The sequence below is a fragment of the Loxodonta africana genome, chromosome 10 (genome assembly GCF_030014295.1).
Source record: "Loxodonta africana isolate mLoxAfr1 chromosome 10, mLoxAfr1.hap2, whole genome shotgun sequence".
In the NCBI taxonomy this organism is placed as follows: domain Eukaryota; kingdom Metazoa; phylum Chordata; class Mammalia; order Proboscidea; family Elephantidae; genus Loxodonta; species Loxodonta africana.
This window is the reverse complement of record NC_087351.1, coordinates 109,686,287-109,704,117: the sequence shown is the minus strand read 5'-3', so window position 1 is coordinate 109,704,117 and position 17,831 is coordinate 109,686,287. Positions and strand designations below refer to the sequence as shown.

The 17,831-nt window shown below is 46.7% G+C and overlaps 1 protein-coding gene across 3 annotated transcripts in view; it reads right to left on the bottom strand.

Annotated features, from left to right (window-relative positions):
- Positions 1–17,831, bottom strand: part of CDC42BPB (CDC42 binding protein kinase beta) — a 135,620-nt gene that overhangs the window by 34,980 nt on the left and 82,809 nt on the right. For all 3 annotated transcript variants that reach the window (XM_064292930.1, XM_064292931.1, XM_064292932.1), the window contains exons 6-12: positions 12,120–12,213; positions 9,534–9,734; positions 7,056–7,304; positions 4,209–4,288; positions 2,165–2,331; positions 1,966–2,085; positions 956–1,089 (exon numbers count right to left, since the gene is read on the bottom strand). In XM_064292930.1, coding sequence (XP_064149000.1) covers positions 956–1,089; positions 1,966–2,085; positions 2,165–2,331; positions 4,209–4,288; positions 7,056–7,304; positions 9,534–9,734; positions 12,120–12,213 — 1,045 coding nt within the window. The remainder of the gene's footprint in view (positions 1–955; positions 1,090–1,965; positions 2,086–2,164; positions 2,332–4,208; positions 4,289–7,055; positions 7,305–9,533; positions 9,735–12,119; positions 12,214–17,831) is intronic.

The following is a 17,831-nucleotide window of genomic DNA, read 5'->3' as shown; positions in this document are numbered from 1 at the left end:
TTAAACTCCACTAAATCACAGAAGGACATGATACACAAAAATCCTTGAGATGTGAAGCAAAGAGTGAAAAACGCGTACACAAGTCGTTGGATGGCCCATCTTCACCAGGGCTTGAGGTGGGTGGGAATGCCAGTCAGTCTTCCCGGCTGAAGCCCGGCTTTGCCAACGGTGGCACTAACCACCCCGGCCTCCCTGCAGCCCGTCTGGCCAACAGACTGGCTGTCCCTGTACTTCAGCACCTGCCACTCTGAGGCTGGATGTGAACCTGACTTGGCCGGGGGTGGGGGGATGGGGCTCACCTCCACCAGGTCCCCGGCCTGGCTCAGAGCAAGTTGGGTGGCTGCCTCAGGGCAGGGGTCCCACCCGACCCGACCCCTTGATGCATCACTGCTGGTGATAACACTCAGACAACGTGGTTTTGAAACGCTGTACGTTTTAGAGACCAAACCACAAACCATAGATTCAACTACTTAAGTGTATAAATTAATGTATTCAGAAAACGCAACCCTAAGCGTGGTATTAAGTGTTTGAGACATAGTTTGACACATTTGCTGGAAATCAATTTTATAAAGCAGTTACTGGGAGAGGTGGTCACCCAAGCTTTAACAAATCATTATCAGAGCCTGCGGGGTGGCGTGGTGGAGGGGGTGGGCCAGGAGGCACAGGTGCTGCGTCGGGAAACCCTCCCATCCTCTGACCTTCCTTTCCTTCTTTTAAGATGGGGGGGAACTCCACTGGCTCCACAGGTAGGGTGGAGGGCAAAGATGGCGATACACAGAGCACACCAGCTGCAGGCGATGGGGCGGGGGCTGGGGCAGCTTCACTCCCACCCACTGCAGCAGCCTGACGCAAGCCAGCGCCTGGGAGGAGGTCTTTTAGCATTGCCATGAACTCAACCTTGCAAACTCTGCCACCTCCTTTACGCCCTTCTTGAACAAAACGGAAGCCTGGTTACCTTGTGGAGGTCCTCCTTCTCCTGCCGCACCACGCGGTACTGCTTCTCCAGCCCCTTCAGCCGCTGCGTGGAGTCCTCCTGCTCTCGGCGGAGCAGCGCAGCATCCTCACGCTGTCGCTCGAGCCTACCGGAATCTGGGCCAAGGTAACAACAGATCGTGTTCCTTTACGTGCAGGGACAGCCAAACCTTGGTGGTACCTCACGCTTACTGGTAGTAAATTATTTAATATTTCAGAGCAATCATCCTCATTTAGAGGCTTTTTTGACCTTCACACACACAAAAGTGCCCTGCATGTACAGAAGCTGACTCTGATAGCCTGTTGAGCAGCAGCTCTTCCCAAACCAAGTCCCAGGCTGCACTCCCCCGCCCGTCTGTCTCACACCCTGTCGTGGGAGCCGGCACAGGGCCTGGCCCCTGCATGGGTGCAATAAAGGCTCCATAAATAATGGACTCAGTCAAAGGCTTCTTCTGGATTAGAGTGGTGAGGTTCAGATGGGAAACGGAAAGACAATGACAGGTTCGAGGTGTGATGTGCAGGTGAGAGCCAAGTGCAGAGCCAGTCTGTCTGAGGGTCAGGGTTAAGGCTGAAAAACTGTGGAGAGTCTTTAGGAAGCTTTGATAACCACGGGGCCACAAAAGAATGGTCCCAACAAATCTAGCACCTAAAATACTGCAAAGTGGGCAGAGTTTAGAGAAAGACAGAAATTAAGTACAGCAATTTCCTCACAAAGCTGCCAAGAGAAAAACTAAGAGAGAAATGCAAACTATCCTAAGAGTTTTAGGGATAGAATACTAGGTATTGACTGATTCTAGCCGGTAACTACAAAATTATATTAGAATCAATCAAGGTGGAGAAAATTATTCAAAACATGTTGACAAAATACCAGAGCTGTAAATAGGCTTGCTGAAGCTTTTCTTTTCCACCTTATGGAAAGAACTCTCAAAGTTTCCTCTGAATAGATTAACACCCGAGAACAGAAATGAACTGGCTACATTCTAGAACCCTCACCTGCTATTTTGTTCTTCAGACGCTCGATTTCCTCATTTAGCCTTTTGATTTCTTTGTCTCGGTTGGAGCTTCCCAAGGCTCGAGCTGAGCTGTGAAGGGACTGGACAGTCTGTGTGGACTCTAGGGGTGAGAGAGACACCAACTTGAGTGCAAGCCATGGTGTGGTGGCCGGTGCGTCCCCAAGAGCCGGCCCACCCACCTTGCAGCTTCCTGCTCAGCTCCAGCTTCTCCTGTTCCAGCCTCCGGATCCTCCTCTCGTAAGCCTCGATCTGCAGGCTGTTCTCCAGGCCGCGCTGCACGTCCTCGTCCTTGCTCAGGGTGCTGGACTGCATCATGCTCTTCAGAGAGCCGCGGTCTGAGAAGGAGCTGCAAGACAGGGCAACAGGCTGGTCACTCCACTGCCAACGTGTTGTGAGTTCACTAGCATTAAACACCTCCCGGGGCGAGAGCCAGTCTTTTTAAATTGGCAAACAAAAATACCTGTGGATAGATGGCATTGCTTATGGCGCCAAAATTAGACAAGACTTTCCTTACTGCAAATGACTAGACGATCAACAGGGGACTGAGGAGGAGGCTCCTTCAGCGCTGGTCAAAAGAAGACGCTTCTGCTAAGGCGGGGAACTTAACTTCTGAATCATCACCTACGCTCCCCTAGATATGCAAGAACAAGAGGCTCCTTCGGTAACGAGCTGTGCTGGTGGACAGCAGGAGGGCCCCTCACTCACTGGCCCGGCCCCAGCCCGAGGACAACCGAAGGCAGCCAGAACAGTGTGGGCCACCTGAGTGATCAGGGGACAGCTCTTCCAACTCTTTGGGGGGCCCCTTCTTTACCTGTGGACTCAGGAACCCTTAGGGTCCCTCCAGATGCCGGCACTGAGAAGCACAGCTTAGCTACTCACCAGGGACCAGCTGGCTTACAGATGCACCCTGTGGCCACACTCAGTATTAGACCGTTTCACCAGAGTTAGCTCTGCTCAGCTTTCTGTGTGACAATGACCTGAGCAGAGTCTTCTGAGTTCCTCCATGGAGTCCACTGAAGGTGCTGAGCACGTGCGTATACGTTTACGTCCAAATGACAGAACCCGGCCAAGGCCTGGGCGCTGTCCCTTCAGCACTGCAGGGGCTGTCATGGGAGGGAGCCCTGGGGTGTCTGATGAGCACCCCTGTGAGCAGGGGCACCAGGAAGGTCAAGGGCCTCTGTGCTGGGGACAATAAATCTGTAAGCCTACTGCAGCCTACAAAGCTTCCTGTAGGCTAGGCACTATCAGCCATCGCTTTGGCTTAAGTGCTGCTCAGCCCTGGTTATCTCACACGAGAAAAAACTGTCTACAAGCTCAAGCAGAAGTATCACCTCTGCTGAAGACATTCTCATTGGCTCCGGTACCAGTGCCGGAAGACATCATCAGTCAAATTCTGTGACGGTCCATCATGCACTCTGGAAGTAGTGTTCTATTTCACCAGCCTTTCTTCCTAACGCCTCTCCCCTGGGCCCCATATGGCCACCCCAGGAAGCACCACTGTGCCACGAGGCCCATTTGAGATCAAGGACAACAGGCAAAATGCCTGCCATGGATTGCACTCCAGCTCCACGAATGGGACCTACCAAGAGGATGCAAACATTCTTACACAGCCAAGCACAGTGCTGTCAGGGGAGATGGCTCTTGCCGAGCATGACCAAGAACCAAGGGCTGGTGGCCGTGGCCACTGACTCTCCTACCAACCAATCTTGGCAACGCTGATGCCCCCATAAGTCAGAACAGGCAAACTGCAACCCACAGCCTGCTGCGTACAGTCCACAACCTAAGAATGGTTGACTTTTTAATATTCGAAGGGGAAGAAGAAATCAGAAGAAATAATAATAATATAAAAAACAAAACCAAACCCACTGCTGTCAAGTCATTTCTGACTCATAGTGACCCTGTATGTCAGAGTAGAGCTGCCCCATAGGGTTTCCAAGGAGCAGCTGGTAGATTCAAACTGCCAACCTTCTGGTTAGCAGCCAAGCTCTTAACCACTTTGCCACCAGGGCCCCAATAATAATACAGGGTAGACCATAAGCAGCCGCAAAGCCCATTACCACCTGCTCTTTACAGAAGCAGTCTGCTGACTCCAAGTGATCCCATGCAGGCACCAGGTTTGCCTTTTTAGGGGATGAAACCACCATCCCCGACTTCCATGAACAAGGCCCTCCACGATCCCCAACACGAGCATGCACGCACACGGAGTGATATATCTGGACTTACCTTTCCGTTGTGAATGTAAAACCAATGAACGGCAAATGCAATCCAGAAAAGCCTGTATGAGACCCAGGAGGTAATATTTCCTGCACAAGAACACACACAACATACGTGAACTCCACGTTCAAACAAACGAGGGGAAAAACGGGGAAAGGGTGTTATAAAACATGACTGTCAAGTGTGTGCCAGGGATACCACCAATGACTCCCCTGACGGGGAACACAAAAGAGAATCCCTGATGGAGCAGGAGAACAGTGGGATGCAGACCTCGAATTCTAGTAAAAAGACCAGACTTAATGGTCTGAGACTGGAGGGACCCCAGAGGTTGTGGGCCCTAGCCTCTCTGTTAGCTCCAAACTAAAACCATTTCTGAAGCCAACTCTTCAGACAAAGGTTAGACTGGATTATAAGACAGAAAATAATGCTGCTGAGGAGTGTGGTTCTTGTTCTTAGCTCAAGTAGATCCATGAGACTATGTGGGCAGCTCCTGTCTGGAGGGGAGATGAGAAGGCGGGGGACACAGGAGCTGGCTGAACGGGCTCAGGAATACAGGGTCGAGAGGAGGAGTGTGCTGTCACATTGCAGGGAGAGCCAAGTAGGGTCACATAACAATGTGTGTGTAAGTGTTTGTACAAGAAGCTGACCTGAATTGTAAACATTCACTTAACATACAATTAAAAAAAAGAATGTGCCAGGGAGAACCGTGTGGCTTTCTAGAATGTTGATTCCATGGCGTCATCTGCATGCGAGCTTAGCGCAGGCAGATCTTTGTACTCTTCACTCCTGGCTCTACGGCTGAATGTACACGCAATTAAGAGGGTAAACACACCGATTCTGATGATGACAGTGGCGTAAGGCCAAACCTAAAACAGGTTAGTGATACGCAAACATTTTTTAAGCCACAGAAGCCACAACTCAACAAAATCCTGTGCAGAGACTAATACCACGGACCAGGGTGAAGTCGCTGGGACAAACACGGGCCGGAGGTCTGGCAACACTCAGGTTCCTGGTTTGAAACAGAGGCCCAGTGCACGGGGGAGAGATTTGGAACCCAAGGTCAGACTGTCTTAGACAAGTTTCTCCCAACTCTATTTTTCAGGATCCTTCTTTATTCAAAACAAATCCAGATTTACAATCTATCTGGGCCATTTTGGCACAGAAGTTCTTTAGAGTCTGGGAAAAGTCCTTTCCACATAACACTTTCTTGGTCTTTTCTCAAGTTCTGCTCTTGTTCTGAACATGGAGCCATCAAGTCAAGTTTGAAGTGTAAAAGAGACAATGCTGTTAACGAGCTACAAGGGGCGCTTGCTAGTTTCTCCTTAAGAACCTCTGTTCCATCTAAGATGTATCGATTGGTCTCAAACCACCTGGAGCAAAGGACAATGAAGAACACCAAAGACACGAGGTAATTATGTGCCCAAGAGACAGAGAGAGCCACATAAATCAGAGACTACATCAGCCTGAGACCAGAAGAACTAGATGGTGCCCAGCTATAACTGACGACTGCCGTGACAGGGAACACAACAGAGAACCCCTGAGGGAGCAGAAAAGCAGTGGGATGCAGACCTCAAATTCTCATAAAAAGACCAGAGTTAATGGTCTGACTGAGACTAGAAGGTCCCCAGAGATCATGGTCCCCAGACCTTCTGTTAGCCCAAGACAGCAACCATTCCCAAAGCCAAATCTTCAGAAAGGGTTTGGATTGCACTATGGGATAGAAAATGATACTGGTGAAGAGTGAGCTTCTTGGATCAACTAGACACATGGAGACAATGTGCGCAGCTCCTGTCTGGAGAGGAGATGAGAGGGCAGAGGGGGTCAGAATCTGGCTGAATGGACACGAAAATAGAGAGTGGAGGAAAGGAGTGTGCTGTCTCCTTAGAGGGAGAGCAACTAGTAGTATATATAGCAAGGTGCATATAAGTCTTTGTATGAGAGACTGACTTGGTTTGTCAACTCTCACTTAAAGCACACACACACAAAAAAGAACCTCTTCCACTTTGAGGCTGTTAAAGAGCCAATAGTTTTCCCAAGGTCACTTAAGAACAAAATGTTCAGCAAATGGGGCTCCTTTAGTAGGAGAAATTCTCCAAGGTAAGGAGCAATAGGGAAGATTCTTGCACTTGATTACCCCTCAGTTTCTCTACCCCTAAACCAAGCCACAGGTTTGTACTAAAAAGGTTGGGTCTGATGAGGCCAAAATAATTTTACAACATGTGTGCAAAATTCTACCGGGCCCAAGGTGCTAACTACTACATCTAAGCCAGCCGTCTACATCAGCCTTGCCAGAGCAGAGCAGAGCAACAAATGAGCCCCTGGGCCAAACCAATTTGGAAAATCCATGATCCACAATGTCAGCGGAAAGACTCAAAATCCGCACACCATCACTGTCACTCTTGAACTCCTGATGTATAAAGGAACAGAAATCCAGACACCGGAGGCGTAAGATGGTTGAAAGATGCAACACGCTCTCCTATGTGGGGTAAGACTGTGAGCAGCAGGCTGGACAGCCAGAGAGAAGCCAGGCCCCACGACAGAGCTGCAGTGAATCTAGTATGGTAAGTAGAGAACACCACGAAAATAAAAGCAAATGCATTTCTGATGCTCTAAAACAAGAGCCATGTAACTCAATTTTCCTGACACCGAGTGGTCCATCATTTCTAAAGGGACATTTAGGACCATGGTGAGGGTTAGAACAGCAGGGGCACTTCCTTTAGACAATTGCCTGATTTAAAAAAAAAATCACTACTACTCTAAGCTTCACTATCCTGATAAGCAAGCCCTTCAACACAACCTGAGATTCTTGGCCCCGCTGTGAAGCGATGCTGAGAGGCAGATGGCTTTTACACTCACGGTGTTCCTCAGTACATCGTCGTCCACGTCGAAGTTGGACGTGTCAGAAGGGCTGCTAACGTCTGGAATGTAAGGTGCTTCTAGGTTTCGTATGTTTTCCCAATTTAGACCTTCAAAAAAGGCGTGCTTTTTGAAATCCTCTATCCCATTCTGCCCCAGGCGGCGCTCTCTGCTGCAGATGAGTCTCTGAATGAGGTCTTTTGCTTCTTCAGATACGTCCGTGACGTGGGAAGGGAACTGGAATCGCTCCTGAGGGCAGAAAACAGTGAAAAGTTGAGACTTACTCAGAAAAACCTAAGCTGTACAGACATTCCAGACAATAAAGTGGAAATAATGCAGTGAAACGTGTAAGAACCAGAGCCTTGTTAGTCCAGGGCTTGTAAGTTTTCCCCCTTTGACAGGGTGTAGTCTTACCACTTTTCTACTGCTTTCTATTAGTGGAAAATATTTGTTTTCTTTTGCTGACAGGTTTCCACCTTACACAGGTTCCCACTTTGGCAGGTTTTACTGTTGCTCCAAGGCAACAGTCATTTTTTTATTTCATGGTAACTAAATGCAAACCAGAGCTAATGAATTCAGAAATTCAGAAGGGCAAACAAAATTATTAGGCTTATAGGGCTTATTCACGGCAGACTTGTTACCACACTGCATATAAATTAAAACAATAATAAACATTCACCATCCAAGGGGCAGGCTGCTGACAAAACGCTCTTGGGGAAATGTAAACCGGCAAAGCCCTGGCAGAGGGCACTTCACCAATATCTGCGACAATTCTACATCTAGAAACGTAATCTATGGAAATACTCAAAAACAGAAAACATAACACGTTCATAACGTTATATTTTAACCAAGAAAAACGCAAATTGCCTAAATATCTTTCAAAAAGGGACTTGGTAATAAAAGGTATGGTGTGTGTGCATGTGTGTACGCACACGTGGACACACACGGGACAGAACATTTCAGTGTGCTGACATGGGAAGATGTCAAAAATATACTGGCCAAACAAGTCTGACTGTATGAAGTGTGGGAGTCTCTGGGTGGTCAACGGTGAACACACTCAGCTGCTAACCGGAAGACTGGAGGTTCGAGTCCACCCAAAAGCCCCTCAGAAGAAAAGCCTGGCAATCCACTTCTGAAATATCAGCCACTGAACACCTGGCAGAACACAGTTCTACTCTGACATACATGGAGTCTCCATGAGTCAGAGTTGAGTCAATGGCAACTGGTCTATGTAGGGTGATGCCACTTACTTACACCCACACACACAGACACCCAGCTTGGCTTGTGGGCCTGTGTGCAGAGCCTGTGTGCCCCTCATTGCCTGTGTTCCTCCATCTCCAGACCTCACCGTTCCATCTTGAAAAGGGAAACGAGCAGCAGCACCACCTTCCGGGGTCTTCAGGGGACGGGTGGAGACTAAATGAGCTGCTGCACAATGAGCCTCCTGGCGGGCTACTCGGGAGCCTGGGGAAGCGCGTGCTCCCAGCATCGAGCCCCTGTTACCCAGCATTTATCACTGAGGAGTGGACGGAGATGACTCCCACCAGCTACTGTATGCGCTTCTGTTGACTGCATTTTATAAGATGCATACGTTAATTTATAAACGAAAAACACACTCCCACTTTGGGAAAAAATTTTGAAGTGTAACTTTTGCTTTGACTTTGAGCTAGGTAGAAACCATTTACCACATCTAGTGTTGCTCTGTTCCCTCCACGAGCCATCAGCTGGAGAGTAGCTAGGGGGCAGGCCCGCGGCCAGGTTCCTGGGGTATGTGTGTGGGAAGGGGGCGCAGAGCAGGCCAGGAAAGGAGATGCTGGAAGCATACCGATAAATAGGGAGGAGATGGCATTAGAAAGGCAGACCCAAGTAATGAGAATACAGAAAAAGAAAGATGACAAAAAAGGGAAATAGAAAATGAAGGAAAACAAAGGAAAGAAAACGAAGGCAAAGTCAAAGTGAAAAATGAATAGCTGGGAGAGGAAAAAGAAAAGAGAGGAAAGGACATGGGGTCCAGAGGGTAAGGACTGCTCTGCTGAGCCCTGTGACCAGTTAGTGACAGTGACTTGTGGGAGAGCAGCTTGAGAATCTGAGTTGGCACCTGACAAACCCAGATCCACAGGCCCACCTGCCTACCTGGCCCCTACCACAGGCCGCCCAGGCCTCCCTCCCCAGCCCTGCCTCCACCGAAGCCCCTTCTCCTCCAGGGACCCTGGGCTCGGTGAACACCATCGCCCCAAACCAGAAACCACCTTGCTGCTTCCCTTTTCTCATGCCACATCTGCCATGTCTGCAGCTTGGGTAGATCCTACCTGAGTCTCTCCCAAATCGCCCAACTGCCCATCCTGAGTGCCACATGCCTTGCCTAAGCACCCTCACCCTCTCCGGGCCCTCTTCCTCCCTCCAGGCTTGCTGCTCTCTTTATCCCAGGCCTATGTTTGGGCACTGGGAGAAACGGGCCATGGGAATGCAGTGTCTTACTTCATGGTTCATGATCTTTCCGTAGGTCTCCACAAGCGACTCAGCATAGAAGGGTGTCTCTCCGTAGAGCATCTCGTACATGCAGACCCCCAGGGACCACCAGTCGCACTCGGGGCCGTACTTGCCCATGCCGTCCTCCATGGCCTGCAGGATCTCCGGGGAGATGTAGTCGGGCGTGCCCACGGCCACGGAGGACTGGACCTGGGAGAGAAAGCTGGGTTTAGGGAGATCCTCATACACCTTTAACTCCACATTAACTACCTTCTCTAAAACAGGGGCACCAGAAAATGAAACCATCATGGGATAAAAATGGCCAGTGATCATAACTTAAAAACTTAATAATTCAAAACTCAACACAAACGCGTATTGTCCTGTAGTACTAAACGCTATCAGTTCCAGAATACACATGGCTCTCCTGCACCCCCCATCTTTTGAGGCCCAAATGCCACACCACGTCGCCAGGCAGCAATCTCTCACAGCGGTCAGTGTTTCCCAGCCGCTCTTGGCTGCTCCAAGGGTGGTGTGGGGACCACGTGCGTCCAGACCAGCCCTTGCCAGACTGTCGCCTGTGTGGGGCCCAAGGGGCTCTTGCTGAAACGGAGGTTCTGGGTCACCACAGCTGCTTCCTTTTTAGCAGGCTCCCCATGGTGTGGATGCTGCTAACCCACAGTCCACTCTGTCTCCCCAGGTGGAATATCTGGAAGCAGGGCTAGGCACAGCTGGGTGCTTAGCTGTTTCCTCGATGGAAATAGAGGCCAAGACAGGTGTGGTCATGGGTTCTTGTCTGAGGGGTCCAACTGGGGAAGGTGTGTGAAGAGGAGTGAGGCAGCCTCCGTGAGCTCAAATCCAACGTCAACTAAGGTGCACTACGGACCCCAGAAGGGGCAGGGCAGCTCCCAGGCTGCCTCCATAGCAGGTGCTGCTGAGTGCAGCAGCCCTGCTACAGAAAGCTGCATTGGCAAGAGCTGGGCTCGTAAGGGCACAACCATGACCACAGAGGCTGGGGTATTCAAGGAGCAGATGTCCATCTGGTCTGGTGGCAGGAGACCCAGGGGCCCAGTGGACACCTTTACTGAGCACCTGGCTCTGCCTCCAGCCGTGATAATCAGGCTCCCATGGAGCAGGCCCCTAGGTGGGGTAAATGCACAGGAGCAGCACACCCGGCAGGTGGTCGCAGGGCACATGGACAACATGGGGCCACCCCTGAGGTTTCCGAGTCTACAAGACTGAGGGTCAGGGAGGACCAGAGACAACAGTCACAGAGGGCCTACGCAACCGAGACCAAACTCAGCCTTGGTAACTCTGGGCAGAGGTACCCAGGGACAGAGCAGCAGCCATGGTCGCGGGTGTTGTGGATGCTCAGTTGGAGGGGTCAGCAGAGCCCATGCCCACACCTGTGCCTAGCCTCTTGTTCCCACAGGCTGGCCCAGCCTGCAGGAGCCTCCCTGTGGATTACAGACAACCAGAAGTGCAGCACTGTGACACAGGTCAAATATTACACAGGGTGGTAGTGATATGGATGTTAAGAAAGGTTTTAAGAACCTAGGTGGGAAGCAGGTAGCCAGGGCTCCAGCTCAGACCACAGCCATGATTATAGACATTCGGTGACTAGGCCTGACGGCTGTGTAAACATATCAACTTGTCAGTGTGTGGTAAAGACTTTTAACAGCCAGGCAGGCTGGCTTTGTAGAAAGAGAGTAATCACTTCAGTCACTTCTTTCAAAACATTGTTAACTGATGCTAGTTTTATGGGGTCTTTTAAAATACTACCTCTTGAAAACCTGCTCATAAGAATGGAAGGAATTGCTTTTTTCTGGAGAAGCACTTTTCGTTAGACTTTATGGCAGTGAAAGGTTTTAAAGAAAACGCTCCCTAACATGGAAGATTACTGCCTCAACAGCTGCCACAGCAGAGAACTGAAAAACTCCCTAATACCATGGAGCCTGTCACTGGTGGGAGCTGCTGAGCTGGACTCTGAGCGCAGCTGGGGCGGCCATGCCTCAGGCCACTCGACCACAGCGCTGGTCTCTGACCATGAATGTGGATCCAGTGAATCCAGGAGCCCTCCTTGTGTTTTACCATGAGAGTGTCACCCGGCTTTCATCATACTCTGAGTGTCCAAGACCCCTGCCTCTAGGCCCACAACACCCATAGAGAGAAAACACTGATAGGAAGTCACCTGCTACCACTCTTCCCCAAAATAAGAAATGCAGCCACACAGTTAGGGTCTGCCCACCTGCCCAGCCTACACGGGTACTGTGAGAAAGGACACGCGAGCTGCCTGACACAACTCACTGTGGGGTTGGCACGCTCTTAGATGCCTACGGGTGAGGGACCTGAAAACTTCCCATGTTAGAAGGCATATGTATTACTTTTGTAAACATAAAAGGCACTAAAGATGTTTTTAAACTTAAAAAAAAAAATTCCCAAATAGAAAATGTCAGCTGTCTAGCAAATGGATTCATCTTTTTAATTCACGTTAATAAACATGGTTTGTTAATTGTATTTCAAACAGAAATTTTAAGCCCCTTGTTATTGCAAGCAAAGCCCAAAACCAAATGGAAAATCTCCAACAAATATACATACAGTTCCATCATCATTCATCTTCAAACATGATCCAAAGTCGGCCAGGCGAATATGACCATTCACATCCAAAAGGACATTGTCAGGTTTAATGTCTCTGTTAGTAAAATAAATACACAAATTAACCATTTCCGTGCAACCCATGAGGTTAAGTTAAAGCCTGTAATTAGTGGTGGAGCAGATAAGAAAGTGCTACTATTACTGCGTTAACAGCTACAACAACCCAGGAGAGGACGTCTCCGCACGCTGATTCAGTCTGGTCTGGCAGTAGCACCCACCACCAGCACCACTTATTATTGTGTGTCAGGAACTCATTTATCCCCAATTAACCCGACAAGGCACCTATTATTCCTACATTCCCCCGACCCAACAAGTGTTTACTGAGCATCTCCTCTGTGCCAGCCACTGTCCTCGACCCTGCATCTACCACAACGCTGCCCCTGACGTCGCAAAGCTTGCAAACTAGCTGAGGTGTCAGGAAGTGAACATGCAGATAAATAAATATGCAGTGTGAGTCCAGGTGGTAGAATGCAGTACAATCTACAGGGTAAGTACTATGGAGAACTGTGAAGACATATGAAACAAGGCAGCACGCTACAGTGTGGTGGATGGTGGTTACTGTCAGGAAGTGACACTGGCGCAGAGACTGATGAACTAAAGGAGTCATGTAAAGATTTGGGGCAAGACCACAGCAGGCTGACAAACCACCACATACCCAAAGAACGGCAATTTATAGATGAGGACACGGAGGCTTAAGAAGCTGAGTAATCTGCCTGAAGTTACACGGCAGCAAGTGGTAGAGCAGGAAAGTAAACACAAGTCAGTCTCACTAAGGCCTGTTGTCTTAACTGCTGTTCTTTGCTGTTCCGAAATGTGCACAGAAAGCAGATGTCTTAAAAAGCAGATTAAACACGATCCACATGTAATCAATATTTGTACTACCAACCGCTGAGCAGGGTGGGAGCAGACTTAAAGGAACTACTACTCCTTACTGGTGGAATCCACTTATAAGATGAAGAAGTATGAAAGGGAACAAACTTTACTTTAAAAACAAAGGAAGTTGTTCCAAAAGACACGTACAAGTGTGTTCCTAGCAGCACTACTCACAAGAGCCAGAAAGTGGAAACAATCCAAATACGCACCTTCAGGACAGTAGATAAATAAACTGGGTTAGACTTGTGTGATAAATACCACGTTGCAACGAAAGAATTAAACTACCAACTACTTCTAACAATATGGATGATTCTCACAAATGTGAGCAAAAGATGAAAATTCTTAAGAAAAAAGGCCACAAAGCAAAAGAAAACTGTAATACAATGCTTCAAACTTAAATAAATATCCTCAAGTAAGCATTCAGGAATATGAAAAACAAACAAAACAAAAACCCCACAATGAATGAGGAAAACAAAAACTAAGAACATAAACAGACAAAACCAAGAAGAAATGGAATGAAATGAGAGTTGATTTAACTCAGGGAAAAACAGAAGAAAAAATCTTATCAGAAATGAAGACTAAATTATAAAATGCTCAAAGGAGAGTAGATTCAAATGAAAATTTAATGAAAAGCACTGAAGGCAGGAAAAGCACTAAAAGAATAAAAATGAGATAAAGTTTTGTGGTGGAAGATGGAAATTGAAGACAAAGAAGATCCAACATATACATAACTGGAGTCCCTGAAGAAGAAATCAAAACAATGAAACAGAACTAATATTTAAAATTATAATCCATATGGATTCAAGGAGCAGCTGGTGGATTTGAACTGCCAACTTTCTGGTTAGCAGCCATAGCATGCCATAACTCTTAACTACTGAACCACCAGGGCCCCATATAAACCAAGAAAGCTTTCCAGGAATTAAAAAAAGATCTAAATTTATACACTGAGAGAGAGCAACAGATTTTTTAAAAAAGGGGCTGTTTTTTGGAGCCAGATAAGTTGATACTGAAGTTCATATGAAAACAGCTAGAAAAACACTGATGAGAAAAAACTATGTTGGGGGGCTAGTCCTATATGATTTCAAAGCCTCCATAATTAAAGAAATATGGTACTGGTGCATGAAGAGATAGAAAGACAACAGAATATCTAGAAACAAACTGGCTGCATAAAGAAATTAAGTACATGATAAAGATGGAATCTCAAATCATTGGGGCAAATATAGTCTTAAATAAATAATTGTTAGGACAGCTGGAGAGAGATTTAAATATAATATTAGATCCATACTTCATATGATATACATAAGAACAAACCTCAGATCAGAGATCCATATATAAAAAATGAAACTATGTATGAATGAAAACACGAAACTAGTACAAGAAATGTTGGTAACTATGACTCAAACTCCAGATCTAAGGAAAGATCAATAAATTTGGTTACATAAAAAAAGTTGTTTAATCTGACAGCAAAAAACACCATAAATGAAGTCAAAAAGCAAATGATGAACCAGGAAAAATATCTGCAACTATATCACAGATAAAGGACAAATTTTTTTTTTAAAAAAAACTGAATTAAAAAAAGTCAAATATCCTTTAGAAAATGGGGCAAAAGAAATGAAACAGACAAGTCACACAAGCATACACACAAACATATAAAAACAATGCTCACTTTCATAAGAAAGGAAAAAAGAAAAACTACAACTGTATAACATCTCCTATCCATTAACCCATTGGCAAAAATTCACAAGTTTGAAAATACATTCTGTTGGTGAAGCTGCATACCAACAGGCACCTTCATACAGTGCTGGTGGGAATACAACAAGGTACGATCCTTATGGAAGAAATTAGCAACATCTAATAAAACCACATATGCATTTTATCTTTTGACTGAGCAATCCCATTTCTAGGTATTTATCCTAAAGATACATCAACAATACAGAAATGTTGTACATATGCACAAGGTTAATCATTACTGCACTCTTTATCATTGCAAAAAACCTACCTAAATGTCTACCCATAAAAGATTGGTTAAATAAACCAGGGTATTTACATATAACACGAATCTGTCTTGAAAGAAGTACAGCCAGAATGCTCCTTAGAAGGGAGGATGGCGAGACTTCATCTCACATACTTTGGACATGTTATCAGGAGGGATCAGTCCCTGGAGGACATCATGCTTGGTAAAGTGGAGGGACAGCAAAAAAGAGGAGGATCCTCAATGAGATGGGCTGACACAGTGGCTGCAACAATGTGCTCAAGCACAACGATTGTGAGGATGGCACAGGACCTGGCAGCATTTTGTTCGGTTATATATATGGTCTGCTGTACATAGGGTCACTGAGTCAGAGGCGACTTGATGGCACCTAACAACAACATTTACATATAATCGAGTGCTATGTCTAAAAAAAAAAGATGAAGAGCTCTATGAGCTGATGTGGAATAATTTCTAGGATACATTATGAAGTGAAAAAGCAAAATGTAAAACTACATATTTAGTATGCTACCTTCTGCATAAGAAATAATAGGAAACCATATTTGCTTATCTCTCTCTCATACACACACAAAGAATAAATCAGGAGATCATGAACTAGTTACTCATAAAAGGTAGTGGGAATGAGGCGGGATAAGGGAGTGATACTTCTCTGAGTATAAATTTGGACAGTTAAGATTCTTTATAAGTGTGTTAATGTCCTCCGTATTTAAAAAATAAAATTAAATCACAAAGATGGTAAGAGGGTACCTAAAATGGGAAACTGACCGAAACCAATGATTCCGACAATATCTTAAGTGAATAATACGAAACAATGGAGGAGGGAGGGAGGCAAACAAGTCCAAGTAACTTATGAACACAGAATTTGACATGTGTGCATGTGGAGGCTGAGAGTGGGGTAGGGGAGAATGCAAAGAGATCCTAAACTCTTCACCATAGGCTTGTTTTCTGTAGTAGTATGGCCAAAGCAATTCTAACATTATTTTGGGTGTATCACAGGGTTAAGCAAATAAGAATGTGCTGATGGCGCTAGGAGCCAGAAGTATCAATGTAGAAGGGAGACAAAAATACAGAATCGGGGAAGGCAGGAGTGAATTTACATCCCAAATTACGGAACCAGGGCTCCTCAGAGAAATGACTGATTCCAGGGTTGGGGCAGGGAAGGTACAAGATGAGCCAGAAACTAAGGGAGTTCTCAAAAAATGATGAGGGTACATCACAAACAAGGTGTCACCTAGAAGGGGCTTCCACTGACCAAATTTGGGACAACTGGAGCACAAAATTTAAAGACAGTGATAGATTATAAATCACTGGGGGAAAACAAGAATCCATGATTCCATGCCGATCATAAATAGAAAGTCGCCTGATGACTGGTAAATACAGGGGGAACCATGGCAGTGGATGGTTCTACAACAGGTCATCAACAGATAACTATGTCTAGGGAGGAACTTTTGGTCAGGAAGAGGATATCTGCATTGTCTTAAAGTATCTCCCACAGACTCCTTTCAGTTGCAAGGGGCAAGAAAAAAAATACTAGCTCTACAGTGGAACAACCAAACAAAATCTTAACCGGATAATCTAATTAACCACCAGGAAGTGGAGCTGGACACCGTGTGCCTCTGGATGTGATACCCTGAGAAGGCCGCGAATCACATTCGTACACGCATGTTAAAGCAGGGAATGTGTGATCTGAACCTACATGTTAAAAATACACACACACACCCACATGCACACACACAATCGCCCCTCGGTATCCACAGGGGATTGGTTCCTGGATCCCCTGAGGATACTAAAATCTTCAGATACTCAAGTCCCTTGTACAAAATGGCATAGCTTTTTTTTTTTAAACAACACAGCACAGGAATGAACACTGTTTCGCCATGAAGTGGAATACCAATGGACAGACCAAGTGAGGGTGGATGCCTGAAGCACTGGATCAAAGAAGGCACTTTGAAGGGCAGCTGCATCTGGGCCCTCCTGCTGCAGGCTGCTCTCCAAGCCAGGGTCTTTCACATAGGAGGTCCTGGTGACATAGGACCTGCACATGCATGGTGCAGAGTGCTATGTTCTGGGCCTGGCAACGTTGTTCTCTCCTTGCGGACCCAAGACCTCTGCCGCAAACATGCTCTGCTAGATCCTATGTCAGGCGACCCCATTCCTAGTGTCCTCACTTGTCCAAATTGTGTCGGGGCACGGCTGCCTCTGTCCCCCTGGGAGCTTCTTCCTTCACAGCCATGTACTGTTCCTCAGTCAAATCCCGTCTTGTTTTATACTGCCCTCTGCATTGTGCCCAGGCCCTTAAGTTTTTTTTTCCCGAATATTTTCAACCCATGGTTGGTTGAATCCACTGATGCAGAACTCACAGATACGGAGAGCTGACTATATACCCGTAACACAACCCACTGCCGTCGAGTCGATTCTGACTCACAGCGACCCTACAGAACAGAGTAGAACTGCCCCAAACAGTTTCCAAGGAGCGCCTGGTGGATTTGAACTGCTGACCTTTTGGTTGGCAGCTGTAGCACTTTAACCATTATGTCACCAGGCTTTCCAGACTGTATACATATATATGTAAAAACAGGCAAAACTAATCTGTGCTTTTCGTGCTTCGCTGTCCAGTATGGCAGTCCCTACCCACATATGGCTACTTGCATTTAAGTTTAAATAAAATGAAGAATTTAGTACCTTAGTCACACTAGTCACATTTCAACATGTGGCTAGTGGCTACCATATTGGACGGCACAGTATAAAACATTTCTATCATCACAGAATGTTCTATCGAACAGCATTGCTGA